A 21,143-nucleotide genomic window follows, 5' to 3' on the forward strand; every position below is an offset into this window, starting at 1 on the left:
GGCCATAAGAAGATGATTTGTAACCTTCACTAAAGCTGTTTCTGTGCTGTGATGAGCTCTGACACCTGACTGAAACTCTTCAAATAAGCCATTCCGCTGCAGATGATCTGTTAGCTGTTTGACAACTACTTCTTCAATGGTTTTTTATATGAAAGGAAGGTTAGAGATTGGCCTATAATTAGCTAAGAGATGGCTAGAGATGGCTTTTTAAGTAACAGTTTAACTACAGCCAGCTTGAAGGCCTGTGGTGCTTTGCTGATTATTAGAGATAGGTTGATCATATTTAAGATTGGCAGGACTTCTTTGAGCAGTTTTGTAGGAATGGGGTCTAAAAGACACGTTGATGGTTTGGAGGAAGTAATTATTGAAGTTAACTCAGAAAGATCAATTGGAGAAAAAGAGTCTAAATGAATATCAATTCATGAAAGTAGCTGTAGATAATATTACATCTGTGAAATGATTATGAGTAATTTTTTCTCTAATGGTTAAAATTTTAGTTGTGAAGAAGTTCATGAAGTCATTACTAGTTAATATTAAATGGTTGATTCAACAGTGCTCTTACTTTTGTCAGCCTGGCTATAGCGCTGAAGAGAAACCTGGGGTCGTTCTTATTTTCTTCAATCAATGATGAATAGTAAGATGTTCTGGCTTTGCGGAGGACTTTCTTATAAAGCAACAAGCTATTTCTCCAGGCTAAATGATGATCTTCTAAATGTGTGACATGTCATTTCCTCTCCAGCTTACAAGTTATCTGCTTTAAGCTATGTGTTTGAGAATTATACCACGGAGTCAGGTACTTCTGATTTGAAGCTGCATTTTTCACAGGAGCTACAGTATCCAGAGTCATACGTGGTGAGGAGGTAAAATTATTATTAACAAGATAATCGACCTCTGTTGGAGTAGCATTCAGGTAGCTGCTCTGCTCTGTGTTGGTACAGAGCATTGACGATGATAACAGTGGGTGGATTATATTCTTAAACTTAGTTACAGCGCTTTCAGAAAGACATCTACTGTGATAAAGTCTACTCTCCACTGCTGTGTAATCAATTATTGTAAATTTAAATGTAATCAGAAAATTATCCAACAAGAGTGGCTTCTCGGGAAACACTGTTAAATGTTCAGTTTCTATGCCATATGTTAAAACAAGATCTAGAGTGTGATTAAAGTGTTGGGTGGGTTCTTTTACATTTTGAGAGAAACCAATTGAGTCTAATAACAGATTAAATGCTGTGTTGAGGCTGTCATTTTTAGCATCTACATGGATGTAGATGCTAAAAGGAAGAACAGACAGAAACTCTGTGTAAGGCCCAGGTGGACGATAGATGATAACAAATAAGACTGGCTTTTGAGTTTTACAGCTGGGGTAGACAAGACTAAGCATCGGGCTTTCAAACAAATTAAAAGTCTGTCTTGGGCTTTGGCTGATTAATAGGATGGTGTGGAAAATTGCTGCCACACCGCCCCCTCAGCCTGTGCTTCGAGGTTTCTGATAGTTAGAATGACTCGGGGGTGTTGATTCATTTAAACTAATATAATCATCCTGCTCTAACCAGGTTTCTGTAAAGCACAATAAATTGATTTGTTGATCAATTATTAAGTCATGTATTAACAGAGACTTGGAAGAGAGACACCTAATGTTTAATAATCCACATTTCACTTTTTTACTCTTTGGTGCAGAAAATATTGGAGAGCAGTGAGATCTAGCTATCACCTGATGGGGCAGAGACACCAAAACGGAGTATAGGGTTTCAGTATCATTGTAAGCCTGTCATCATGAACTATCAAGTCATGCAGAGCACACTGAGTTCACTATGCACAACACCAATTGGGTCCTACCCAGACAATACCATCTTTTTGGCATGCTTATTCCCTACACTGCTCTGGCTTAAATAAAAAAAAGTAAATGTTTAAATAAAACGTGGCTTAAACACTGGTGAAGAATCTCTGGAGCTAGAGAAGAGCGAAATGGCTCAAACCTGCCACACGACTTGCTCCAGCTGTAGCACACCTGGGAGAGTGAACTTAAACTGCTCCATGCTCTCCCTCTTCGAAGATGTTATGTGCATCCCAGACCTGTCAGACTCCACACACAGCATTCATATCTTTTCAGATGCTACAGAGAAAGCATATGGGTCCATAACATATATTATTCACTACATTACCCCTGACCCATTTTCATGTAATGCCAGTGTACTGCAGATTGGAGCTACAAGTTTAACTCTAACAGCAGATAACCACAAGCAAGGTGAACTATATCACTTCAGGAAAGTACAGAAAGACTGAAGTTTCTGTCCTCCTGTCATCGCTAGTACCAATACTACTTACCTTTACTTCTGTGTATGACCAAGAAACTCAGCTGACTGGAGTTGCACTTGGTGAAAAGGGGTGGGCAGGGGGAGGTTCCAGATCCCAAGCTGTTGAGGTAAGCTCAGTTATATCTAGCCAGTATTTCTCAGTCTCAATCACCAGCTCAGATCCCTTCCCTGCCAGCGATGGACAGATCAGAGGCACTTTAGATTCTTTACTTCTTCCACCAGATACGTGATGTCATACTCCATGCCTCCATCATCCTGTTTGTGGGAAGGGCATGGGCCTAGGATTCTATCACAGACCCAACAGTGGCTTTCCCTTTGAGCTGGAGTAGATGCACCAGCATCGGCTGCATAATGGCCTGGATCATTTTTTCCAAACCAATTTGAAGGCTGGCTGTAGCTCAGGAGATTTGGCAGGTCGTCCACTAATTGGAAGGTTGGCTGTTCTAGTCTGCATGCCAATGTATCCTTGGGCAAGTGTTCGTATAACATTGTAGCCCCAGGGTGACTGTGGCTATAATGTAGCTTGCCATCACCAGTGTGTGAATGTGTGTATGAATGGGTGGATGACTGGTTGTGTAAAGCGCTTTGGGGTCCTTGGGGACTAGTAAAAGCGCTATACAAATACAGGCCATTTACCGTTTACAGGCCATTTAAATGGGTAAATGGGATAAAACATTTTGAGTACTCCAGTAGAGTAGAAAAGAACTAATCCACTTACCATTTACAATCCAAAGGTAGATTTGTCAACCGGAGGTTGGACCACAGGACCTCTACCCCTGACCACCGCCCAACCCACAAAATAGACCAATCCCACTGCAATGTCTCCAGAAACTGCATAGTTGAATGGTGCTGTTTAGCTTGACCGTGTTAAACAAACACTGCCTGTCATGAGACATGCAGTCAGACCAGTCAAGTGAGGAACAATGGAACTTGTTCTTACACAAAAGGAAACACTTGAGGCATTAGTGGCCTGCTCTATGGAGGTAAATAGTTTCAGTTCAAGCCTCAAAGTGATGAAAAATATTGTATCTGCTGATCCAGCTTTCACATTAGTATTTGTACATAATATGAGGAGGGATGGGAATGTTGTGCAACAAAAATTTAGAACCGGATGCTCTGAAGTTAATAGTCTCTGAATGATTTTTGTTTGTTTTTTGTCTATTTGAGGTCTTTTGGTGTCTCTTTATTGTGTATCTTTTTGACTTTTCTCTTTGTGGTCTTTTTTTTTTGCGAGTTGTGTTCTGTCTGAGTCTGACTGTCTCTGTCGGATCTATTTGCAGTCATTTTGTGTTGTTTGTGTCTCTTGCCATTATGAAACAAGAAACGTTAACTTCAAACACATATTTCTCACGGGCTTAGTGCTGTATATAATAATGACTTGCTTGTTGAGCAGAGTCGGTTGGTGGGCTTCACTTTTTGTCCGTCCTTCTCGGCGTTTCCTCCGCCCTCCTGGTTTATAAAAGAAGCGAGCAGCCCTCAGTCATTGGAGCTGATTCAGTCAGGTGGATTGGGGTGGCTGTGAGATGGCGGAAAGAGGCAGAGAGCAGCCGGGGTTAATCCGTCTTTGTTTTGCTGCCCCGCAGTAGAACTTCTCAGTGTCGAGTCCGGTTCGGAGACACACAGAGAATTCGCTTACGGCGCAAACATGTCCTGGAAACGAGCCAGGAGTGGAGAATCTCCGATAAGCCGACGCGCAAAAGGTAGGAGAGAGACCAGTGTCGCTCGGTGAGGGTGAGCCGGTCAGTGCTGCTCCCATGGAGCCACAGCACACAGACACCTCGCTGGGTTCATGACTGAAGCACTGATGAACTTTTTAGCCAACTTTTTGTGTGGAGCTGAGGAATTTGCTGGAGCGGTCAGATATTATGGACTGTTGGAGTTTTCGGGTGTGAGCCAATAAAAATAATTTCTTCCCAACCCTTTCAGACGTCCCGGAGCCGCTGCAGGAGAGTGCTCTCTCCCCGACCCTGCCTGCGGATCATGTGCTCAGCTCCGGAGCGGTGTTATTCCCTGGTAGCTATTAACCCACATTTGTGTATCATGTGCCTGCTGTATTCATAAATGTTTGAAAGTGTGAGACCTAAGAGAGCTTGTGTGAAGGCTTTAGAACTCCTCCACTCCTGGTGATACTCATTCTTTTTTAAATGTTTCATTTATTTTGGCAAAACTGGCAGCCACATGAAAATGTCCTTAACTCGGACCGGATGTCTAGGCCTCTTTCATTTTATTTTCCTTCTTCATCCCTAAAATTTGCACATAATGGGTTTATCTGGCTTTTTAGGTACTTTTGATCAACATGGTTGCCCTCTGGTTATGTTCCCAGTGGATGGGCAATACAAACTCTCCTCAGACCTCAGCAAAGCTGAAGTGGTGGACTTCATAAATTACTTTCAGTATCAGCACAAGTAGGTGGAATTCAACAAACACGTTTTTTTGCACTGTGTTTGTGTGTACAGTGATGTTTGGACTGTTTCTCTCTGACAGTAAGAAACTGGAAAAGCAGAGCATGGTGTCAGTCGTGGCTGATCTGAGGGATGTCTCACTCTCTACCATCAGTTTCATTGTCGAGACTCTACTGCTGCTTGAGGTATTGTTATGATGAAGTGGAGTGTGTGGCTACATTGTGAGACCTTTTCAAGATGATGGTTTACTTTTTTTAGACTGAAGTTCTATGTTGAAATGCTTTTAGACATGATTTTATTACCCAGCAGGCTGCTGTTGAATTGTGATGAATATGAATTGTATTATTTACTTTTTTGTGAACAAAGTATAAACCCCAAAGTACTCTGAAGAATTTGAGTCCCAAATAATAATGAAATATTGTTTAGACGTCAGCTGTCTAACCTGTGGAAGGACAAAAATGTAGAAACCCAGAATGAAGGTTTTCATTTAGCGATACATTTTTTACATTTTATGTGTTGTTGCTTTTGGGGAGTCAAACTGGAGAAAATGTTGCATGAATCTAATGCCTGAAGAATTGAAGATGAGGCAAAGGGTTTCAGAGATGTTTGCGTTTACTTAACCAATGAAGCCATTTTAAAAACTCTTGCTGCTGTGTGATTGAGTGCCGTATGAGCAACCATGTGTTTTCATTGAGGAAAACCAAGAATAATTGTTGGTGCAAATTTTTATTTTCCTTTTTTTTTTTTTTTTTATTTTTTTTTTTTTATTTTTTTTTTTATTTTTTTTTTATTTTTTTAGCTACAAAAGCGCACAGTCCACACTGTGTACATCCTTCAGCCCAAAAAAAAGGATCTTGAGAAGCTAATGCTGAAGCTGCTGGCTCCATCGAAGGATTATCCTGCTTCTTTCAAAGTGAGTATATCAAACTGTTATGCACAGACTTTGTTGAGATTTAATGTACGTGAGCAGTTCTGATCTCCTTTTATAAACATTTTGTAGAGGGTTCTTCTGAGAGAAATCCCAGAGCTCCAGAACTACATTGATCGAAGCCAGCTACCATGGTCACTGGGTGGATACCTCATGTACCGTCATCAGAGCTGGGTTGCCTTCATTAAGGTAGTGATGCTGCTTTCTGCGAGACCAGTTTCATTTAGAAAGTGTAGAAAAATCACTGTGAAGAGGATACAGAGGGTAAGGGCCTGTGGTCTTAATCACATATCTGTGGTGATATATGGGACAGAGGGAGTGGACTTTAACCAGATGGAAACAATCCCAGAGAGTAAGTGTGCCAGAGGAATGTGATGTGCAGTTGATGAGCCATACAATGAAGATATGAAGGAGTTGCTGTGAACAGCAGCATGCTGAGAAAGGGCACTACAGATGTGATGTTTGCTTTGAGAATATTGATGGAGAAGTTCTGAAGGAGCTTCACTGTGCAATTGTGGATCTACACAAAGTATATGATAAGGTGCCAAGATGTGGTACTGTATTAGGAAGTTAGGAGTGTCAGAAGAGGAATGAAAATCAGATGATTAGAAACGAGTCCATCAGAGAGACGGCTGAGATGGTTTGGACATGTGCAGAGGAGGGATAGTGGGTAAATTATATAGAGGATGATGAAGATCGAACTGCCAAGCAGAAGGAAAAGAGGAAGACCTCAGAAGATTCATGGATGTAATGAGAGGGGTTGGGGTGACAGAAGACAATACTAGTGATAGAATAAAATTGATGCAGGTGACAATTGTGAGCCCAAAAGGGATCAGCTGAAGGAAGAGAGAAACTCCTGTATTAAAATGCTGCTGCTTCTCTGGGGAACAACTTGTCATGCACCAACTGTAGCAAAGGTAGCTACAAATATGGAATTTAACATGAGCTTTTCTACTTGTAATGTGTGCATCTATAAAGAGGTATGAGTAAGATGAAGAAATGAATGTCTGTCCTGCCTGTTATTTAGATATATGACGATGTAGTCATGTTTCCTTTCCAAAGCTTTTGGTCATAGGAATAAGCTGGAAGAGCAGCTGAAAGTTCAGTGTTTAAGGATACTTTTTTTTAATGGGTGATTATGTTGATGATTGTCTGCTCCAACCAACTTTAAGCCAACCATTCTAACTAATTTGTTATATTTGTTTAACACAACCGTTAGTCTGATAGCAAGACTTAAGAATCAGTCTTATGATTAATCGGGGGATTTGTGTGTATGTTGAAATGTTTCTGCTCAAGTGTGACGTGAGAAACGGTCTCTCTGGTAATCCACTAATAACTAACAATAGGTCAGAATCCATTGAATATTTATTGCGAGCATAGATGCAGAGATCTGTTTGAGCAGCCAGCACCTCTTATTGGTCACCACCATGAAGCTTGTGCAAATGCCTTGCATAATGAGCTGATCTTATTAGCCATTGAAAGGAGCCCTCTTTCCATTAATTATCCATTCAGTCATATTCAGCTGGGCCATGACTGTTAACTGTGGCACCTCTTTGCCTGTGGGGAAACCTATTTAGGATACTACTTGGGATACAATCCCCATAGACTGAATTGGGATTTGGTTAACTTAATCGACTGTTGACATAACTAAATCGGGAAAATGAGTAGCCTTAAACTCATGCTCACCTTAAAGCTGTCTAAAATAAACAGTAGTGAAGTCTCATATTGTGAAATCCTGGGTGCACAGATGTATTTTGATGATCTCTGACTCATGCTGCTTCCTGCAGGAGATTGATGCATTTGTCCAGGAGTTTGTGTCTGTAGTCCAGCGGCTGCCTTCATGCATCTCTGCACTGCAGGCTCTGTCCAGGCTGCCACTGCCCACCACCGTCAGCGAGCTCCGGCAATTCTGCTTAGGCACTGAAGCCAAGTTTCAGCAGCTCAGGAGGTTAGAATTGCCCCTTCTTGGTTATGATCTTATCAAGCAGCTGCAGTCTAAAAAAGGGTGTGGCACTTTCTTGTCTGCAATATTTTTGTCAATCAAATATTCACTGAAATATAAACCTTATAGCAGCAGGACGGCAGAGGGGGATGTGCACAGATGCTTGTTTGGTGTAACACTTGTTTTGTCTTGTATTCATGGTATAATATTAGTACCATCAAGAGTAAATAATGTGCTCTAGTTGCTAATTCGGGCCCTATACTAGGAAACTCATTCAACGTGCTGTGGGTATCTTTCTGTTATGTGAAGCGGCTTACTCTAACACTGTCGATCAGGATAAACTGTTTCAGAAAGCTGGTTATCAAGTTAACCCAGGGTTACCCCTGCACGTTCAGATGAAAGAGGTGGTGTTGGCAGCTTCTGACCAATCTAGGGGCGTTTCACAGGTAAACATTAAAGCTTACTGTCCCACATGTATGATGTGATCAGGGAGTTGGGGCTGGAGGAGCTACTGAGGAACTGTGAGAGTTTGGTGGGGAAGCTGCGTTGGCCTGACAGGGAGCCGTGCTTCCAGGATATGGCTGGAACTGCCCTCTTCACTCAGATGGCCTTTGATATGCTCCAGAACCACAGCAGGTACTGCAGGCAGCCAGATCTCTGTGTCAAGTCATGAAAATGGGTTCTTTATCTTAATCCACCAAAAAGTCCATACAGCAGTTTTGTAATGATCCCATTTCACATCAGCTAAAGCAAAATGCCAGTATGACTAAGGATTATCCAAGATTAATGTTTTTTGCTACTCTAAGAAACTGTATCGGACGCTTTTAAGAGTTGATGTGCCATTTAATTACAGGATAACTGCTGCTGTGGAAAAAGTGGAGTTGCTGTGGCAGCAGCTGTTTTCTAAAGCTCGTTTAAGGCTACGTGTGTTCCAGTTGCGTGATAATGCGCTGCAGGTGGGTCTAACAGCGAGTCCACATGTAATGGTTTCCTTTAAAAAATTTTTCAAACCTAGTGGTCTAAACCAAAACCTAAATGACCTGAGTCACTTTACTCGGGCTGTTTTGGTTTGAGCAGAGTGGGGAATGTTTGACCACAAAACTGAGTATCCACAGGACAAATGTGGCTTTGTACATCTGGATAACCTTAAAATATGAACTATTAAATCATTTTCTGATTGTGAATTGTCAAGGGTGCGGTTCTCATCTTTAAAAATGGCCTTGGGCGTGTAGCTAAGTACAGAACTAGATAAAAGTACAGATAATCGTGTTAGTATAAACGGCTCAGTGTTTGTGGAAAACTACTTTGAGTGACCACTTGAAGAAAATTATCAGCTCCCCCAGTAACTGGGGAACAACAACCGATCCGCAAATAAAGGCAACCGGATGTTGGGTGTTCTTGACGCTTGCTTACAGGTTTCTGAGAAGATTGAAACTCTTCTTCAAGAGGAGATCCAGCCCTTCAAAGTAGAGATTGCCAAGGACCCTACAAAAGCTGTGATTCTGGTGTCTGAATTTGAAGCATCCATCCACACTCCTGCTATGGTATGGCTTTAGCTTGCATGTTATGAATCTTACCTTGCAACATAGATCGACCTCGATTAGATTACACCACGGTTTAGTTAAATCCTAGTTGTTTGTAACATTAGTGTTGCTAACTGTGTTACGGATGCTGTTAACTTATGCTTGAAGTAAAGGTTACCTCTCACCTACCAGGCACTTGTTCGCTGGGCTGAAGATGTAATCCAGGCTTCAGCAGAGATTCTCCCCTTGGACAGTCAGCCCACAGGGAGCTGGGCTGCAGATCTGGAGAGGCTGAAGGACAAACTTGACTCTGCCGTGAACTTGATTCTGCAAACCCTCAGAGCAGTTTCCAGCTACCATCGCTACTACAGCAAGGCAAGTTGCGGAAAACTTACAGACGCGGTAATACCAAGTGCTCGTAACTGTGGCATGAACATCAGCAGCGCATTTGATTCATTGGAAGAACTTTTGTTTTGGAACCTAAGCTAACCATCAACAGCTTTTTGTCTTGCTCTTGTGAGGTAATGCTTGCCACGTTAAACAAAACAACAAAAATACCTTTACTGACTGTAATCACTGACAGTAGTTTTTATTTTTTTCACTCCACATGTGCCAGACATCCTCTTTCAAATCACACTGACCTATCATCCAACTGGCTTACTAACATTTTTCTATCATCCTGTGCTGTCTAATTACAGCCAGTGTGCATTTTTAATTTCAAGGACAAATGCTTTTTAACTACTTAAAAGATGATGTTGCTCAAAAATTTGAGTCTTTGTTATTGCCATACCTGGTTACTGTTGTCTAAAATAAATTGGCCCCACCCCCAAGAATAGCAGAAATTATGCCGTTTACCTGTTTAGGCCAGCTGCTGGTACAGTCTGGTCCTTTGCCAGAACTTCCTCCAGGAGCTCCTGTCGGGTGTTCGTGAAGAGGCTTCCTCCATCCAGCTGCAGCAGAAGAACTGGGGGATGATGCCTGGGTGGAGATGGAGGCTGTCCACTTTTCTGAAGAACAATCCCCCTCCAGAAATGGAGGAGCTGCTCCATCTGTCTCATTTGGCAAATGCAATCCCAGATGATGAGATCCAGCAGATGGGGAAACAAATGTCTCAAAGGTGATGTGATTGATTCCATTTCAACTGTTGTGTACAAAGTCGTACCTTGAGTGCAAGCAAATAAGGTGTGCGTGTGCATCAATTATCAACTTTCTTGCAGTTTTGTGCAAAAATTTGTTGAAAAGTAGCAGCTTTCTGAGACTGCCGTTACCAAATGTCATTTATGGGCTGTTAGCAGGAAGCTTGGTCCTCTTCAGGAAAGCAGACTTGGTTAAAAACTGAATATGTATAAGTATGTTGTCCTTTCATAAAAGATCATCCAGTGTGTACTCTTGTAGGAAGGGTAAGGAATGAAGCACTCAAGTGCAGCTCCTCATTTTGAGAATTTGACCTGCTATGATGCTATGAATCAACTTTATTTTTCAATAGTAATTTACTCAAACTTGAATGAAATATTCTAATTTGAGCTGCTGAATTTGTGATTTGCATGAGTTACAAGCCACAAAAAGAGGTGTACCAGAGATGAAATCAATTTCTATCAAAGTTTAACCTTTTAATTAAATGATGAGAAACAAACATTCATCCATTTTGTTTAGTTTTTTATTTTTGTTGACACTTGAGTGACTTTTTGAAAGATGAAATGTCTTCACTTGGACTCAGAATCGCCAAAATGAGTCTTTGCTGGGTGAAATATCACATCTAGAAGTTGTGTCCGTTGTGTGATCTATATTTTTATCTTCAGTTGAACAACTGATTCAGCAATCAAATGAAAGTTTGACAGATGATGGCAATTTAAATGGTTTTACTCCAGTGTCGTTGTTGTCGTCGTCTGTATTCATTGGTCCACTGGATTCTTTATTTATTCATGCTGTCACTGAATCATATAATTTATTTTCTCCTTTAGCAGATGGAGTAATATTTGGAATAGATTTAATCGGCTGATCAGCGTTTGTAGCTTATGGCTGCTCAATTAGTTTTGATCCCATCACCCATTCAACCCAAATATTCAGTATGTCAAATAACATTTGACAGTTTGGCTGAGCAGCCAGCCACACCAGTTTACCACATTAATTTTTTTTTTTCTGGTGCCATTATTTCATTTTCTATTTATTTTTTATTCGCCAGGTGCTTGACACTGAGGAAACTTCTAAGCTCTTCAGGACCAGTGGCTGTCGAACAACTCCAGATGGCCCTACAGTGGCAGTATGAGTTACTGAGGGGCAACCATGTGAATCTCTTATCTGCTGATTCTACCACGTCAAAACCTGTGCCACACCATGTTTCAGAGTCAAACCTCGCTAAATGTAAAGGTGGTAAAGAAGTTGCCCATGTCTTTGGAACATCTCCCTTGTCCGGAGGTTCAGGGTTGGTGTCAGCTACGGGCAAACCGTCCTCCCCGTTTGCTGCAACCAGAGACTTTGCAATACCTGCCTCAAGCCCGCCTCAAATCCATGACATTATTTCCAGTGTTTCAGATAGGGCTCACAGAGAGGAGCATGACTTGGGCTCTATAGGAAGCTCTCCTAAAGCTGATTTGCTGAATCAGTTTGAGATCAAAGTAAAGCGCATAGCTGCTGTGTCCAGTAACCCTTGGCTTAGCTTGCCGGTAGAGGATTTGGAAAACTCTTACACTGTCAGCAGTACACAAAATCCAGCACCTCAAAAAGTTGATCACGATTCTTCAGATGAGCATGTCAGTGGCACCCAGGCTAGCAGGTCTCAAATTCAGCCTACACCGGAGGTTTTAAGGAGCACAGAACCCAAAGGATCACAGAGCAGGGACTGGATATTACATCCACAAAGTTGTGTGGAACATCCTGAACTAAGTCCCATTTGCAGTGTTCTCTCCAGCACCGTTATTGAAGGAAGAGACAAGTCCATCTGTTCCACAGAGGGGGTTCCCACTCTACTCTGGGATTCTTATGACCTTCATGACCAAAATCAAGATGATGACGATGATGATGATGATGATGATGATGGGTAATTTGTTTGGCTTCAAATGTCGATCAGTATGTTGCTTCTCCTACAGTGTGCTATTCTCAAAGAAATTTCAGCAGTGGTATTGAAATTTCAGTTGTTACACAGATCCTACACGAGTAATCTTTTTTTAATTTATATTTTTTATTGTTGGTCACAAGTGACAAAATAATTAGATTTGTCACATAAGGGGACTCTGATTTATTGCAATTTATGATGAGGACTGATCAGGCATGATCACCTGCCAAACTGCATTCTGAACCAGTAAAATTCCTCCAGTGGCACCTACTGTTACATTTCATCATAACATACAGACACTGTATTGTCTACTTTGATTCCTTATGGCAGCAAATTAATGAGGGTCAGATGAAAGAGTTGAAGGAAGGATGGTAAACTGGGAAAAGGCAGATTGAAGAATTGCCTAATGCCTTATTTTATTTCCCCTCGCAACTTTTCAGCGAGTTGTCCATGAAGGACTGGGATGTGAAGGAAGAGGAAGGTCTGAGGGAAGTGGAGAATATCTTGGACAAGGCTGATGAAATATTAGAGGTGAGAGGGGGATCGTTTGAGAAATGAAGACCGTGCTGGTTGTTGTGACTTCTGGACAGAACGGATTCCCTTTCAGTCGATTCACTCGGTACAACGCATAAGTATGGGATATCACGCCCTCGCGTGTCCAGTGTACTGAGTGAATCGACTGAAAGGGAACAGAAGTTATAGACATAACTATTCGTTTTTATTTTGCAGGAGGAGGAAAATGTTCTGGCTCAGGAAGCTGTGCTAGATGCACTGCTGAGGACAGAGGACAGGCAGGGTGTCTGGCGATTGTGTGATGGTGAGGACCAGCTTGATACGGTGGGTGAAGCATCTAGCAGATCAGTTCTTTGTTACAGATTCTATTAATTTTCGATATCGGTTTGTTTCAGTTACTCTATGCCTCTATGGCACGGAAAAAGAGGTAAGTTACACAAGGCACAGGTCCAGGGATGTCTTTGGACTGTAAGAGGAAGATGGACAAAATGTGAAACTGATGTGTGGTTTATAAACTATTGGGGGAAACCTGGTCTTGTTAGGAGAGACGGGATTTATCCCACTTTGGGAGCAACTCTCCTTTCTGGGAAATCTGGCCAAATTTATTAAACGATCCAAACGGGAACCCAAGTTGCCGTCTTACACGCCTCTCTGCAGCGTCTCCTCTTCTGTCATTCCCACAGACCGTCTACATTCAGATGATCAAAACACACTTGCAGTTTGTTTTTTAGGATTTTATATCAAAGGACTAAATAAGATCCTCTGAAAAAGAGCAGAGTTTATTGAACAGTCATGCAAAAACAAAGGAGCACATAACTACACACAGAATAACGAGACAAAGCAACCCTAGGGTTTAGAGCCTTAAGCATATGCACACGTAGCAGAAAGCTAGAGAAAAAGAGTGACAGACTAAAGTAAGAACTCCTGGATCCTCTTTAGGGTGAGGAGCCTCTGACTACTCCTCTATGAAGTATAACCCATGAGTTGTACAGCTTTCAGGGTATTCTTTTCAGGTTTATATTTATACTCTCCTTTTTGACAGATCTGTTATGCCAGCCTTTTATAGTAAGAAGTAATTAATCTACTTGATATTTTTATTACCCAAAAATAAAAATTTATTTCAGTAATTATTGGTTTTCTCCAACTTCAGCCATGATTCATAGTAATCACCAGGTGGACCCCTGGATTTTTAACCATTAGAGGAAAATTTAATTGGTCATTCCCAGATGTCATGAAGTACAAGGACTTTGGAAACTGCTGTATAGTCAGCTCAATTATTGACTCAACTTCAATAATTTTATTTCCTATGATTTGCATTTGCCATTCTTTCACATATAGTGTAATATTACTTTGTCCTGGCATGTATTTAGTTGGCAGGTAACGGTAAATAATTTTGCTCTTCACCAAGAAGATTGTCCGGCCATCAGTTTACGCCCTGAAGTTAAAGTGCTTTGGTTAAATGATCTGAATTTGTCTGGCAAGTCTACGTCTGCAAGTCAAGTCGGCTTTATTTGTATAGCACATTTAAAGGACCTCAAGTGTCGGCCAAAAATGAATAAATAGGCTTTTCTCATAAAACAAAATTCCCCAGTAACATGAAAGACTCCGTGCCAGTTCTCCCAAACACTTTACTGCAGTTGTTACAGCCAGTGGCACAATGATTATTAGGTATGTGAGGCAAATACTTTTTTACACAGAGCCAGGTGGACAACTGTCATCTTTTGTAGCCCGGTTGTATTGAGCTTGTTTCAAGTAGTGAAACAAGCTTGTTTCCAGTTTTGGCTAAAATATTTTTCTTATGTAATTTGCAAAGTACTGTGCTATGTTGAAATGGCTAAACCCTCATCATCAGAGGCTGACAGACATGCTGGGGTTTGTCTTATAAAATGTCTGACTCAAATAGATGTTGATTCAAATAACTTTTCATATTAAATACAAATGTCAGTAATCTTTAGCTTGTTAATGTCTAACTCACTCCTTATAATTATTGTGCTGATGGTTGTTCTGAAAATAATTCCAGAATAGAGTAGATATCAGCCCCTGTTAAGGCCTGATATCAATCTGAGTCTTACCTGTTCAAACCTTTAAACCATGTTTAATTTACTGCTGGTTCCAAAAAATGGGTAGATGATGGCCAGAATGGAAAAACTCAGTTTGCCTGAAGGGAAGCCTACAAACCAGTGGGTAATGTGACAGTAGGTTTGTCAGCTTGTTTTATAGTCCCTTGGTATTCACTATATTTTTCCTTATTCTTTTAAGATGTCGTCCTACGAGCTGGCTGAAGCTGGTGTTCTTTGTTTCGATGACTGCGTTGACTCTGCAGAATCTGACGGTTTCATTGACCTTGTGTCGGCTGGGTCTGCACGTGAAACTAAAGCTAATGCGGATGGGCTTTACAGTGAAGCTCCAACGGTATCTGACAGCAAGCCAGACCTGCTGATGGAACTGAGAAAGGTTCATATCCTGGACGGGTTAATCATGGAAGAGAACTTGCAGATCAACAAGTTTCGATGCAGTAAAGAGAAACTCAACACTGAGCTCTGGGAGAGCAAACCTGTGGGTACAAATGTGTTACTGACTTCACGCAATGAGAGGGAGGCTTCACATTTGCAGCTGGAAAAGGAGAAGAGGGAGGTGGAGGAGCTGGAGAAACAGAATGAGGATATTGATGAAAGGTTTAAAAAATGTTCTATAACTGAAAGGCCTAGAAAAGAACATGATGATCGAGTGCTCTGTGATCTCTTTCCCAATGGTTCTGGAAGATCAGTCGCCAGCCTTGCCATGGATGGGTCTGTGAATACACGTGTGACTAAAATTATTCAAGATGTTTCAGACCTTAAGGTAACCAAAGGGGCTTCACCACAAGATGTGGCTCAACTGCCACTTTCCCAGTGTCAAGATGCTAGTGGTTGTACAACTGGTCTGTCAGTATATTACAAAATTACCTTGAACAATGTATTTGATTTACAGGAACCCTCAGAAGAGGCAGGGGTCCAATCGCAATACATCGATGGGAATGAATTGGCCAGGTCTGCTAGTTTATGCAGTCCAGAAGCATCTTTAATCCCTGAAATGAGGGTAGATGATGGCACCTTTGACCCAGGTGGAAAATCACTCCTTCCCCCTGTAGCTAAGCCAAGAAAGTCTTTGCTTCCTGTGAATGAAGCCCGTGCTGAACTCGAAGCTCCTCACTCCACAGAGGAGTCCTTAGATCATTATTTTGTAGGTGAAGGCCAACTTCATCTACAAAATGAAGTACTTGAAGAGCTGCCAGAGAATGTGCCTCCAGACACCAGCCACAGCTTGGTTTCCAGTCCAAATGTAACACAACATGAAAACGATAACCATGTACCCCCAGAGAACTGTTGGGCATCATTACAGCGCTCGTCTGAAATAATGACTAAAAATGAAAAGATGCCCACATCTTTACTCAAACTACATGTGCAGTCAGCAGAGGAAATCCACACTTCACCTCCTGCAGATGACCACCAGCTCGAACAGTCTGTATCCCAAGTGACTGCTGATCAGCCTCTAGAGTTTGACTCGGGTGGAAGAGACGAACCAAATGAAAAGCTACTAGATGGCGTTCAGAGCTCCGAGGCTCTGAGAATCTCTGGGTCACCTGAAAGTCAGATCCAGTTTTATAGCCCCATGACGGAGGTACGTGGGCACATCCTACTTCAGCTGTCACCTTTTTGTCTTCATTTAGAACATCAAGTATATCTCGTATTTAAAAGCCTAACATCAACATTAGTTTTTAGTTCTTATGAAAGCTTTCTCCCAACCCCAGGCTTTTAAATTGCTGTGTGCCATGTGTAACTGAGCACACATACTTTGAATGTATGACTAAAATGGGGCTTATAGACTAAAGCTCTGGCCAGACTTGAAAACAAATAAAGTTGTAGTCACAATATAAACTTAAAAGATCATTTCAGTGCTTTTGAACCTCTGGAATTTTATTTTATTTTTTTTAAAAAGGAAAAAAAAAAAGCTTGTGTCTGTATCTCTAGATTGCAGATTTCAAGAGTCCAATTGTACTGGATTCAGGCTCTGGTTTGATAAAGGCAGGATTTGCAGATCAAGACCTACCAACCATTATATTCCCCACAATAATTGGGGTGCCAAAGTATGAGGTAAGTGCATTCGTTGTTAGAAGCTTTGATTTTAACTCGTGTCCCTTAGGTTGGCCCCTACATGTTTAAACATATTTATGGAGCGTTTCTTTTCAAAATATTTTCAGTAAATGTATTCTATAAATTGCCTTGGTCTTTGCATCCTTTGTCTGTTCATTGCAGCAGCCTCATGATGTGTGTTTATAGTCGGTTGGCATCTGCCTACAGCTACTTTGAGCTATAAGGAAAACTGGGGATTTAAAGTGTGGGTATAAATATACTTTTTTTTTTTTTTTTTGTGTGTGTCCTGTCTTTGCAGGAAGTACTGAATGGTAACCTTGAAAGAGAGGCCTACATTGGTCACGATGCAGAACACATGAGAGGGGTTCTGACTCTGAAGCACCCCATAAAGAATGGAATCATTCACAACTGGGATGAAATGGAAAAGGTGAGACTCGTGTTTGCATAACAACTAGAAAATGAAAAACTCATGTCGGAATCATTCCCCTTTAGTACTTAAATGTTACGTATATTGATGTGTCGTCTGGAACTCTATTACTGACTACAGGTTACAGCTGTTCCACAGACCCAGCTGGCTGAAGATGTTGGATGTCTTTTCCAGCAATATGAGGCTTAGTTTGAAAGAGGCACGACCCAAAGCCTTTTTGTTTGTAGTACTTGACATGTGAGGAAAATGTGTACATTCAGTTTAAAAACATGTTATTGTGGTCCTGCTGTGCATATATCCATAAATGGACTAGAAAACTTTACACTTAATATGCTGTTTTATTTTGCTACTGCACTGGTTTTAATATTTTTACCCCTAAGCCATAAAAGGCTGAGGGGGTATTGTTGTCATCGTGTCAGGCCTGCGGGTGGCGTGTACACCCAGCTTTGTGAACACAGTAACCTGAGAATGAGGTAACATGAGGTGCAGCTGGTAGGAGGCTGAGCAGTAGTGATGGTGGCCGTCAGTATTTTTATCTGCTGTGTTAAACAAAGCGAGTTTACACGTAATAATGAAATGTGCTGTATAAATAAAATTGCTATTGGCATGTGGGAGAGTCTGTACAGCCTTAAAGGCTGCAAAAGTTTCATTTTATACTTGATCGTTACAGGTACATTTGCTCATCTATCATACAGTCTCTGCTGCTTGAAACTTGCTGGCAAAGTGGAAAGGCACAAATGGTTTTCTTATGTTCAAGTCTCAAATATAACAAATCCGTTCAGCAAATACCCTGGTTTTATCCCATCATTGGTCACACAGTGTATATGTGTTGATGCGGTCAAAAGCCTCACTTCATAGGAATATGTTCCTGAGGCTTAGAGGGCAGCTGCAGACCTATTTGTCCCTGTGGATTACCGGTAGTCTAGTTTGAATGTCTGTGTTTTGAGAACTCACCCACTTTGCAACTTCCCCACCCATTAACATGCTTCCCTCAAGAGAAATAAAGTATTGGTGGTTGTCCACAAGCTCATTTACTCTTGGTGCTTGACTTTTTGTCTCTTAGATCTGGCATCATACGTTCCAGCAGCTGCGTGTGGAACCAGAAGATCACCCGGTTCTTTTGACGGAAGCGGCCATGAACCCTCTGAAGAATCGGCAGCACGCGGTTGAGATCATGTTTGAGTGTTTCAACGTGCCTTTCACCTATGTAGCCATGCAAGCAGTGCTCGCGCTCTACGCAGCGGGAAGAACCACTGGTACTGTAGTCGCTCGTCTTCCCGCACTGATTGATGCACACGGATGATGGCTTGTCTGAAGACTTTGTTCAGCTTGGTGTATTTAAACCACTCAAATCTGATCCTATGATCCTACTTGTGCGTATTTGATATAGGTGTGGTGTTTGACTCTGGGGATGGAGTGAGCCACAGTGTGCCTGTGTTTGAGGGATACTGTCTACCTCATGCTGTACAACGCTTTCCCCTGGCTGGATTAGATGTTACACTGCATCTTAAAAAGGTATTTAGCACTTCTGTTAATGCTCCAGTGTAGGAGCTATGTTATTGATTGCTTGGAAGGCATAATCCCTGGATGGTTCCTAACTTAGTTTAAAGACGAGGCAAAACCAGCTTGCTGTGCTTGTTCTTTAAGCTTCTCCGGGAACAGGGAGTGTGCATGCGTACCACAGCAGAGGAGGAGATAGTGAGGGAGATGAAGGAGAAGTGCTGCTGTGTCTCTCTCAACTATGAAGATGAGCTAAATCGGGGGCAGTCATCCTGCAGAGAGATGCATTACACCATGCCAGATGGGCAGATTATTACCCTCAGCACAGAGAGGTTCAGGTAATGTTGGGGGGCTGCTTCCTGCTTTTTACCAACACTTAAGTTTTAGAAATGATCTTGTGGTCACCTTGCTTGTTGTATAGCACAGACTCTTTAGCAGAGTGTACCCCCTGTTCATCTAGGGCACCTGAGATTCTGTTCAAACCTGAGCTGATTGGACGGGACCATTATGGGATGCACGAAAGCATCTACAGGTCAATCCTCAGCACAGACATTGACCTGAGGCGCTGCTTCCTGGGAAACATTGTACTTTCAGGTAACATTTGGTTCTTGGTAAGGTGTTGCACTACAATCTGAAGTACAATGGTTTTCCAAATTCTGCTTCCATTTGTTTTGTCCTCTCTTCCTGAAGGTGGGAACACTCTGCTGCCCGGCCTGCCTGAGCGACTGCAGGATGAAATCAAAGGCCTGCTGCCCTCAGACATGGGGGGCAGTGTTTGTGTAACCAGCCCCAAAGATAGAGACTCCTCAGTGTGGAGAGGAGGAGCAGTGTTGGCAAATATGCCTACCTTTACCTCTGCATGGATCAGTCGGGACGAATACGAGGAGTATGGACCGCAGATAGTCTTCAGGAAGTGCTTCTGAATCGACTGAAAGGTTGATGGCTCATTTCATCAACAGTGCTGCTGGCTGCTGAGCCAGCGGGACTCAGCTGTTGTCCCTCTCTGTGGAATCTTTTGTGTTTTTCTTAATTTTCTCTCCCCTGTTCTTTAGTGGAGGTTTCCTGCTTACACCTTATGCACTTCCTATACAGCCCACTAACACGGCAATAAGGAAGTTGATCAAAACGTTCCAATCATTACTATTGTCGTTGCTATCACTATAAAACCTCTAAGTGTGTCTTAAATTCTAAATTTCTGTGTCCCAAGAACTTAAGCCTAAATATATTCATGTTCTGTGATTAAGGGGCTGAAACTGAAGCTGCCCTTTAATTCATGTCTGTCTTTGTTTCAAGAATATGCAATTGAGAAACATGAAGAAATTTTGATGTGTCAGCTTTAAATTGTGCATTAATCTGATATTGTCAAAAACCTTATTTATTGTTTTTGCTTTTATGTGAAACATGATACTTGCTTTTACACATGGTAGTCCAGCTGTAATCTGCTGTGGTTCTTTATGCACTGAATGTTGAGTATTAAGGGCTCTGCAGAATTTATTCTTAAATCTTCTGCAATAATGGATTTGTCACAATGCAACTTTCAATGATTCCTTTAGTTAATACCACATTTTCGTTGTAATATGACTCAGATTGTCATCATAACACATGACAGAATATATTTGTTTTTAATTTCTTTTTCTGTGCAGAATCCCTTGAATGGAGTGGCTCCTAATACTCATCAGATGGGTGCAGTGTACATGAGTTTTTCCTGAGGTCATTGTTGGTTCTTAGACCTCGTTGCACGTGTTGCTCTGGTACATTGTGAACTCTGTATAATTTTTCAGTGTGGAGGTTGTTTTTTTTTTTTTGTTTTTGTTTTTTTTGTTTTTTTTTTTGTGTAGGGGACCATTGTGTGTTTTACATGCATTCTTGCACAAGTTATCCTTTTTGTGGACTCTGTTCCAGTGATGCCAAACTGCTCAATTCCTGTTAAATTCTGAAGAAAAACAAACAGTGGCAGCCTGTGCTGTTAGACTTGGTGAACATTTAAAGATTTTTATTATTTATTCTGTGCATGAAATTCAGTTGCATGAGTTTGAATTCCACGTGTGTGTCTATGTTGTTTTGGACTTGTGTGTGTACTTTGCATGAATTTTGTATTTTTAAGTGTCTGTCTAAAAGCAGAGGGTTTGTCATGTGGCCTAGAGCTCTGCTCTTATGGGGAAATTACTGAGCGGTGACAGCAGAAGCTGCCGTTTCAGGCAAGTTTGAAGTGAACAGGCTCATGGATTGTGTGGTTCTTCTAATTGTAGTTAAACGGCTGGGCCGAGTCCAGCAGTGTTTTTCCTGAACCATGTCATTTTTTTTTTTTTAAATAAATATTGTAATCATCATCCTGCTGTGCTGACTTTGTTTCAGTTGTAGACGTCCCTGAATGTTGAGACTAAAACGTAAATGGATCTGCTTTTTCA

The 21,143-nt window shown here is 41.5% G+C and overlaps 1 protein-coding gene across 4 annotated transcripts; it reads left to right on the forward strand.

Moving 5' to 3' along the window:
• Positions 1 to 3,261: 3,261 nt before the first annotated feature.
• On the forward strand, positions 3,262 to 21,065 carry LOC113037207 (uncharacterized). Of its 4 annotated transcripts, XM_080289959.1 has the most exons (25): positions 3,263 to 4,015; positions 4,242 to 4,328; positions 4,597 to 4,720; positions 4,800 to 4,902; positions 5,517 to 5,630; positions 5,718 to 5,834; positions 7,433 to 7,593; positions 8,077 to 8,223; positions 8,441 to 8,543; positions 9,003 to 9,131; positions 9,303 to 9,485; positions 9,974 to 10,227; positions 11,293 to 12,147; positions 12,603 to 12,693; positions 12,892 to 12,979; positions 13,071 to 13,102; positions 14,935 to 15,516; positions 15,646 to 16,335; positions 16,686 to 16,808; positions 17,107 to 17,235; positions 18,299 to 18,491; positions 18,626 to 18,750; positions 18,883 to 19,073; positions 19,196 to 19,329; positions 19,426 to 21,065. In XM_080289959.1, exons 1-25 carry the CDS (start codon positions 3,961 to 3,963, stop codon positions 19,656 to 19,658), a joined length of 5,043 nt encoding a protein of 1,680 aa, XP_080146085.1. In that variant the 5' UTR covers positions 3,263 to 3,960; the 3' UTR covers positions 19,659 to 21,065. The 4 variants fall into 4 exon arrangements, with proteins under 4 accessions (XP_080146082.1, XP_080146084.1, XP_080146085.1 ...); XM_080289956.1 differs by having other exon boundaries at positions 3,262 to 4,015; positions 14,935 to 16,335; XM_080289958.1 differs by having other exon boundaries at positions 3,262 to 4,015; positions 7,505 to 7,593; positions 14,935 to 16,335.
• Positions 21,066 to 21,143: the final 78 nt, after the last annotated feature.

Source organism: Astatotilapia calliptera, chromosome 15 (genome assembly GCF_964374335.1).
Source record: "Astatotilapia calliptera chromosome 15, fAstCal68.1, whole genome shotgun sequence".
NCBI classification, from domain to species: domain Eukaryota; kingdom Metazoa; phylum Chordata; class Actinopteri; order Cichliformes; family Cichlidae; genus Astatotilapia; species Astatotilapia calliptera.

Excerpts from the sequence above, each read along its gene's own strand:
- LOC113037207 (XM_080289956.1), top strand. The coding sequence starts at position 3,961 with ATGTCCTGGAAACGAGCCAGGAGTGGAGAATCTCCGATAAGCCGACGC. Across the intron at positions 4,721-4,799 it reads TACTTTCAGTATCAGCACAA|TAAGAAACTGGAAAAGCAGA; the intron begins GTAGGTGGAATT and ends TCTCTCTGACAG. Across the intron at positions 17,236-18,298 it reads ACTGGGATGAAATGGAAAAG|ATCTGGCATCATACGTTCCA; the intron begins GTGAGACTCGTG and ends TTTGTCTCTTAG.